At 45.2% G+C, this 8156-nt stretch overlaps 1 protein-coding gene across 6 annotated transcripts in view; it reads right to left on the bottom strand.

The window, feature by feature from the left end:
* The window catches only part of fbrsl1 (fibrosin-like 1), a 258256-nt gene that overhangs the window by 2413 nt on the left and 247687 nt on the right, over window positions 1-8156 (bottom strand). For 5 of the 6 annotated variants that reach the window (XM_021621864.2, XM_036936105.1, XM_036936104.1 and 2 more), the window contains 10 exons: window positions 7577-7627; window positions 7283-7378; window positions 6162-6233; window positions 5997-6026; window positions 5773-5844; window positions 5050-5182; window positions 3355-3432; window positions 1285-1368; window positions 331-613; window positions 1-157 (listed from right to left, as the gene is read on the bottom strand). The exon at window positions 1-157 is cut by the window's left edge and continues 2413 nt beyond it. In XM_021621864.2, coding sequence (XP_021477539.2) covers window positions 1-157; window positions 331-613; window positions 1285-1368; window positions 3355-3432; window positions 5050-5182; window positions 5773-5844; window positions 5997-6026; window positions 6162-6233; window positions 7283-7378; window positions 7577-7627 — 1056 coding nt within the window. The remainder of the gene's footprint in view (window positions 158-330; window positions 614-1284; window positions 1369-3354; window positions 3433-5049; window positions 5183-5772; window positions 5845-5996; window positions 6027-6161; window positions 6234-7282; window positions 7379-7576; window positions 7628-8156) is intronic. The other variant, XM_036936106.1, reaches the window with a different exon arrangement.

The raw sequence follows: 8156 nt of genomic DNA, 5'->3' as shown, positions 1-8156 counted from the left end.
CTCTGCCTCCCGTACCCGGTCCACGGTGCCGCTGTGGTGGCGACCCGAGTCACTGGAGTTCTGGCTGTTAGAGCGGATCAGGCTGCTGATCTGGTAGCTGGTTGGGGCCGATGCAGGGGACGAACGGTTGGAGTGACGGTTACGGTCAATTGAATCTCTGAGGGGCACAAACAAAATAAAAATATGTATTTATCAGAAGGTTAGAATGGAGTTAAATTTTTTTTTTTTTTTTTACTTTAGTTGGAAATATATGTGTGCATTCAAATAAACACTTGAGTTACTTACAACTGATACAAATAACTCAGAGTTGTATTCATACAAACTACATACCTGTCTTTATCCTTATCCTCTTTGCTGATGGATGAATCCCTTTTCTCCCGTTCTCTCTCTCTCTCCCTCTCCCGTTCCCGTTCCCGTTCCCTCTCCCGTTCCCGTTCACGCTCGTGGCTGTTTGCTGAGTTGCTTCGCTCCGTGTCTGCAGACTTGGGCCACTGCGGAGGGGTGGGGAAGGAGGGTGGGGTCCGGTGGAGCCTGTTCCAGGTGTCATGGTGAGGGCTGCCGAAGCCTGGCAGGCCCCCTGGGCCCTCTTTATGGCCGAAGACATTGTTGGAGCCTTAAGGAGAGGCGACAGGGAGAAAAGAGTGTAAGCGAACCAAACTAAACTCCCTCCTGGACACACAACATAAGATGGAGAGACTGAAGACAAGAAGAAAGAAAGAAAGAAAGAAAGACTGGCCAGGTTAATGGCTTCCCCCTCTGCACTTCTAGCTTCTTGAAACACAGACCCTACTCTGCTCTGCTCCCCCATTCACTCCTCTCTCTCAGGGCCTTTTCACTGGAAAGTGGGTGGATGGGGGGGACTCAATTACCCTCTGGGTAGTGAAAAGCTGGGGAGACCTTAGCATTCCACAGGGTGTCTATTTCACTGAAATCCATTTTGCTACAGGGCAACTGATTTGGCAGAGGAGAATGAGAGAGAGGGAGGGAGAGGGCGAGAGAGAGGGAGAAAACCCTCCACAGTGGTGATGAGGGGGCTTTTAGATTAATTAATACATGAATAGCAACCTAACAGAAAGCCTGTGAGTGCTGTGTGCGTTGGCAGTGTTGCTGTCAGGTTAAAGCCAAGCTACTGGGGAGGGGGGTGGACGGAGAGACAGAGAAAGCTGTGCTGCCTGCCTTTTTGTTCCTCCGTGTTAGTTTTATTTTGGCATTTGATGCAGAACTAAGTGCCTTGATTTCGTCCTCCCTGGCCCACGGGGGGAGGGGCGGGGGGCTGGCGCTTACCAAGCGAGGGGTTGCCTAATCCTCCGAAGGCACTGGTTGAAAGGTTGCCGAGGCCGCCAAAGGTACTGGAGCGACTGAAAGGATCTGCAAAATGCCAAACAGGGATTAGCTGAGCCGGCTGGAGGAGCCCGACCACTCGTTCCACTCTGCTTTTCTCTTACAAGCGGAGCTATGGGTTTTCTAGTGCTGCTATCCTGCTTCCTCTAATCCTACTGTGTGTAGCTAGCTAGCGAGGCTTGCTACCTGCTCTGGCCACACTGGATTTACTCCCACACTGTCCGTAATGGAGTGGAGCCTTTAATCTCTGACCCTGATTCTAGGGAAGCACTGCCTGATGGGAGACTGAGTATGATGGGGTCTAGGTTGGAGCTGGACTACAATCGGACAGGGGATTTGGAGGTCTCCAACAGTCAGGCACACAGCTGCTTTAATGGAGAATGTTTGTTGAGTAGGCTTTAGAGATGCTTCAGTGTTTCACACTTCCATTTGAACCTGCGCACTCTGCTACCTAGAACCATAGGGATCTTCGGCTGTATGTTCCCAGGTTAAAGGTTTCTTTGAGGGTTCTTCTTTGGGGGAAAATGTTCTACCTGGATCCAAAAATGGTTCCAGATGAAGAAACCTTTATCATTCTACGTAGCACTTTTTCTACTACGAGTGTCTTAGTTAAACCTGGTCACAGTTTACATAGAATCCAAAATGGAAAGGTATGCATACCTACCTGAATCAGGACACAACGTTATCAAGATTTCAAGATTGATTAAGAAGCCATGTTGGAAAATGCCAGAGGATAAATCAATGATGAATGATCCTTTAATCTAGTTCTGAAAGACTTCCACTATGTGGTGAATGATCCTTTAGTCTAGTTCTGAAAGACTTCCACTATGTGGTGAATGATCCTTTAATCTAGTTCTGAAAGACTTCCACTCTGTGGTGAATGATCCTTTAATCTAGTTCTGAAAGACTTCCACTATGTGGTGAATGATCCTTTAATCTAGTTCTGAAAGACTTCCACTCTGTGGTGAATGATCCTTTAATCTAGTTCTGAAAGACTTCCACTATGTGGTGAATGATCCTTTAGTCTAGTTCTGAAAGACTTCCACTATGTGGTGAATGATCCTTTAATCTAGTTCTGAAAGACTTCCACTATGTGGTGAATGATCCTTTAGTCTAGTTCTGAAAGACTTCCACTCTGTGGTGAATTATCCTTTAATCTAGTTCTGAAAGACTTCCACTATGTGGTGAATGATCCTTTAATCTAGTTCTGAAAGACTTCCACTCTGTGGTGAATGATCCTTTAGTCTAGTTCTGAAAGACTTCCACTCTGTGGTGAATGCAATGCAACAGTTTGTCAATATATCAGCAAACAGCTAGAAAGTCACACTTGAATTAGTTATTTGGGCAGGAATTTAACCCAAAATCTTCGAGGAGTGTCATAATTCCTCAATGTTTCTCCCCTGTGCACCAAGTGTTTATAAACTCAAATTGGATTGACTCAAGAGCTTATCCCGTGAAATCACCTTGCTGTACTGATGCCTAACAACATATTTGATGGGAAATACAGAATAATACAAAAACCTCCATTACTCTGTCTGTGAAAGAGACGAGCAGAACTGGAAGAGGCCATAAAAAGAAGCCTCAAGGTAAAATGGCATATTTGCTGAGGCCATCTGCCTAAGTCCAAGGCAATATGAAATGTTGTGGGGTAAAAAACCTTCCCTTGAACAAAGGGTCTGGAAAATAAAGTCAGGAAATGAGAAAAACTACCTTAACAAGCCCAGAGTGGCCTTCCTTCCACATCAGTACAGGCAGGAGGGTAACTCAAGGGTATCTTTTATGAATCACGGGGATAGATTTCATGAGGTCTCTCTACACAGCAATAAACTTAAACTCAGTGTGAGATATGGAGCAGGAGGACTTCACTAGCCAGAACCTCTATTTCCCTATTATAACCTTATTTTCCAAACAACAAATGTGACTGTAGTAGTATTCTCAATGTGAGTGCAACAAAGAGAGAGAAAGTGAAAAAGGAAAAATTGGGATGTAAAATGTGTTGCTATTTCCACTTACCTGTCAAGTGGCTGGGAGGCAGGAAGCCGCTGTGGTGGGGGGAGGGGCCGTACGGGGAGGCGGCCGGATGGCCAGAACCTACGGGAGGAGAGAGCGAGAGAGAGAGGACAGTTGAAAAACAAAAGGAGAGCCGTACACTCTAGGAGCTCAGATGCAATAATTTAATAACCTAATAACCAACATTTTGACAGACAAGCTGTCTTCATCAGGGTATAATGACAAACACTGCAGGTCACCAGTTTATAGTGTCAAAGAACACACACAGGTGTCTGTAATCATGGCTGGGTGTGGCTTGATGTCATTGGTTAATGTACAGATATAAATAGAACACATAAAAACATGAATGGATAGCATATGATCATAGATACAATGTGGCTACATAAGCCTATAAACATTTACAATGAATAGAAAAATCACAATAATCACAAGAATTGCTTCAGATCAAAGTCTACGCTGAGACCGAAGGGAGCAAGGGTCTTTAAATGAAAGTTCCAGACAGCCTCTCGTTTAAACAATAAATAGTTGAGGTCTCTCCCTCTCCTAGAGAGGGTGATGAGTTCGATGCCGATATAACGGAAGGACGAAATCGAGTAGTTTGCTTCTAGAGAGAGTGGACCGACGATGTTATCTCAGTGTCTCCACTCAGATAGTGGCGTCAGTAGTCATCTGTCACAACCTCTAACTAGGCATCCAAAAAGAGGACAAACCACCAAAAATACAGTGAAGGACATCTGATGTTTCATAGGGTTAACAGTGGTTGGCTGAGAAAGGCTTGATAGCAATTAGCATAATATTCAATAGTCTCACGTATGTGTGGATGTGTGTGCGCTCGTGCGTGTATATGCATTTAGGATGGGGGGGAGCTTTTTTATGAACAGACGTTGACCTCTTTTACAAAACGTTTTTCACCCATATTTCATGAATGGTTCATGAACGAGCCAATTACAAGCCAATTCAGGAACAATTCTGCATAATTACAAGCTAAAGGGCATCCGCCTCCATGTTGCCTTCAAGGCAGGTTCTACAAGCCAATTATCACAAATAAGTGTGTTCCAAATGGCACCCTATTCTCTACATAGTGCACTATGAAGGGAACAGGTTGCCATTTAGGATTCACACATAGAGAAGCATCCTAAATGGCACCCTATTCCCTACATAGTGCACTATGAAGGGAACAGGTTGCCATTTAGGATGCACACATAGAGAAGCATCCATATTCATGGCCACATCACATGTCTAGGACAACATTTACAACAACAGCACTTCAACTAGGGCAGGTAAAGAAGAATAGAACACAGCTGAACACTAATACACCGTGTGTCATTACAGGTGTGAAGAAATGTGACAGGTAACCAGGAAGTAAACAACTGTCTATATGGATAGAGTTACACTCTTATTGGACAACAGTAGGCCTACTCAGAATTCAACCTGAAGCTCTGAAAGGTACTATGGGATTTGGTAGATTTGGTATGGCGTCCACATGACCCGAATTGTGGGGTTGTTGGCAGTAGGGGTGGTATTCTGACTTGAGAGACGGACTTTTGTGTCTCATTCATAGATGTCAATGGGAGACAAAAATGAAGAGTTCAAATCTGAAACGATAATATCCCTAAAGACCCTGTGACATGTCCCTCTGTGCTGGGTAGAGTACCATGAGCAATGTGCTGGGTAGAGGACCATGAGCCCTGTACTGACCTGTGGAGGAGAACATCGGTCGTGCCAGGTCGTGGGTGTAGGGAAACCCAGGAAACACTCCTGGGGCAGAGGGACGACTGAACAGGTCCAGCTTTCCATTCATGTCCAGTTTGTGAGGGTCCACCTGCATCTGCTGTTAGAGAGAAGAGGTGAGAGGGGGCAGCGAGAGAGAAAGAGAGAGAGAGAGAGAGAGAGAGAGAGAGAGAGAGAGAGTGAGAACACAAGGGAGATTAAAATAAAAGGGAAAGAAAAGGTAGAGGATGAGAAAGAAAAGAAAACAGAGTGGCACTGTCAGTGTTTGCAAATGTAGTAATTAACAATAATTGATGCTAGTCATTTCATAGTTCAAGGAGGGACTTGTAATCTGCTATAATCAGTGATATAATCACTGTGTGAGATCAGAGAGGAGGGACAACATACAGTACATAATGCCTCTACATGCCCAACACATACCCACTGTGTCATAACAACATCAGGGTAAGCTGATTAGGCCCACTAAACCCCATGAGGACGGGGTGCCTATGACAATGACACCATGACAGAGACAAGAGGAGTCTTCCAAACTACAACCAAAATGGCCGCTACCTAAGTAGGCATAGAATGAGAGGAATCCTTGGGAAAATAAAACATTTGGCAGAGGATCAGGCACACCCCTCCTTCCCCTCCCTTGGCCTCCTTCTGCCTAACACACACACACACACAACACACACACAGCTCACTCACCTTCATCTTCTGCTGATGGTGGTAAATCTGCCAGGCGATCTGGACGTGCACCGCACACCACTTGCCAGGTTTCTGGAAGTTAGCAAATTACTACAGGTTAAACCCAACACCTTAATACTATGACACGGTGATGCTGTAGAATTTACTCAACGTTATGACATGTTGGTACTTGGTACTGCAGTAAATTTGACAGTGCATGGAAGACAAATGAAATCATGGCTTACTCTAACTGCTGTTCTGAAAGGATCCGATACCTGTGTTGTTGAAAGAAGAAAACATGAACCATAATCAACCCACAGCCACAATCATCTATACTTCCTTCATCTCCATTGTAAAGCATCAAGCATGGACTTGCTGTTTTTGAGGGACAGTGACAGTAGGCTACGTACCCGTGGGTCCTTCTGTAGGAGTGTGTGAGGTACTGCCCCCGAACGGGATGCTACGTCTATGGGGTTAGAGGACTAAAAGAGAGGATAGATAAAGAAGAGAGAGGAAGACAGAGGCAGAGTGTTACAACTGAAGAAGGTGGAAAAAGGGACTTTGCACAGAATGACAACACCAACAATAGACACATTCCAAAACACTGCCTATTCTGCATTGATTCACACCAACAGACCCCGCATAGCAAGCAACTGTATGTGACGTGCACTCCTAGGAGGTCTCCAGTACAGAATCAACAAGACGGAAAATTATAGATCTCTGTCTTTGAGGTCTAGAAGAACCAGAATGCCTAGATCTTAATCAATCCCAGAGTACTAGGTGATCCCAGGTGGTTTCTAGCACCACACTCTCCACCCTCCATCTTCCAACCCCTCTCCTGATGCTCAGTGGTGCCCAGCGCTTGGCTGTAGGTGGTGAAGGAGGGATGGAGGGGGCTAACTGTACTGTACTCTAACCATCTGGAGGCAGGAAACAAAAGACCTCCATAATAGAGCCTGTAGGGAATAAAACCAGGGGATTTAGGCCAGCTTTGATTGGTGGCTTACAACAGGGTCAGAGCCTATTGGGCGCCTGCCAGGCCCCGATCGTCTCACACCACCACGCACACACACACATACACACACACACACACACACGGCTGCTTATCTCCCCCTGCACTGTGCGGCGCAGCACAGTGGCTGGCGGCTCAGGCCCGCCAGCTTAAAGACAGGCCTTGTTTGCATAGTCTATTACAGGGAAAAAAGAAGCAGGAGCAGATTTGTCAGGCTGGTTCACTTGAAACGCAGCTGCCTGCTGCCCTGTATACAGACTGTAAAGGAAGGCTTTGGTGTTATTCAGGTCTCTTAATTCTAGCCTCATTCTTGGGAGAGATGATGAGCAGAATGCTGAGTTGCCAGTGCGGGTGTGTTTGTGAAAAAAATGCATGTGTGTATGTGGTATTTTTGTATTGTGTGAGTGAATGAGTGAGTGAGTGTGTGTGCATGCGTGCATGTGTACTGTGTGCAGGTGTGTTTGTGTGCGTGTGCGCAATGCACGTGTGTGTGTGTGTGTGCAGGTCTGTGGGGCTAACCTTGGGCTGGAAGGCTCCTTGCAGTGAGCTGAAGGGTCCTGAGTGTGGGAGCAGCGGGGGCATGCCTGGCATTGTGGGGGGGTAGGAGGGGAAGAACTGCATGGAGGAGAGGAGACACACAACCACTTCTTAAAACAGATTACAACAAGACGCATAGAGACAACACTCACACATACTTAAACACATGTAGAAGAATAAATTGATATTTTCTCAAATATCTAACCACCATATTTGACAGAAAACATGCTAAAAGCATGGTGATGGAATTTGAAAGGAAATAAATAGTTTACTTACATTTGAATGTCTAATGAATGGATTGTCCAGTTTTGGAGCGTATTTGTCAAACTGGAAAAAAAGAATGGGAAAGGAGAGTAATACGTCAGTGATGCCAAACTGACCAATAACAATAACAGGAACTCTGCATCTATGAACTAAAGACCATCCAACAAATACAATAAAATCCCATTACACCAATTCAGTGACAGAACACAGGAGAGAGGAAGTTCAGTACAACATCAGTTAGATCAAAAGCCCAGGAAGTCTGACAGCAACGAGCTTAAAGGAAACACTGAGCATTCTGGGGTCATGTTTGGTTTTGCTGCTGGCCAGCCAGACTGCAGATTGAGATTAACTTAAATCATCAGTGATATGACTAATCAAATGGACTGCCAATATTAGGGATTTTCCAATTTGTCTGCAGCACAGAAAAACAGCCATTGAGTTAGGCCTAGAGTACTATGCTTGTGCGGGGGGAGCTCTCTCTACCTTACCTAAAGGCCCCAGTGTAAAACGAGAAGATTGAGTTATGTTTCTTATTAGGTGGAACATTTGGAGACGTGAAACTAATAGGCTGTGACAGATGTAGGGTTTTTAC

The sequence above is a fragment of the Oncorhynchus mykiss genome, chromosome 11, assembly GCF_013265735.2.
Source record: "Oncorhynchus mykiss isolate Arlee chromosome 11, USDA_OmykA_1.1, whole genome shotgun sequence".
Lineage (NCBI taxonomy): Eukaryota > Metazoa > Chordata > Actinopteri > Salmoniformes > Salmonidae > Oncorhynchus > Oncorhynchus mykiss.
Note: the sequence above shows the minus strand (reverse complement) of the source record. Positions and strands in the feature narration are given on the sequence as shown.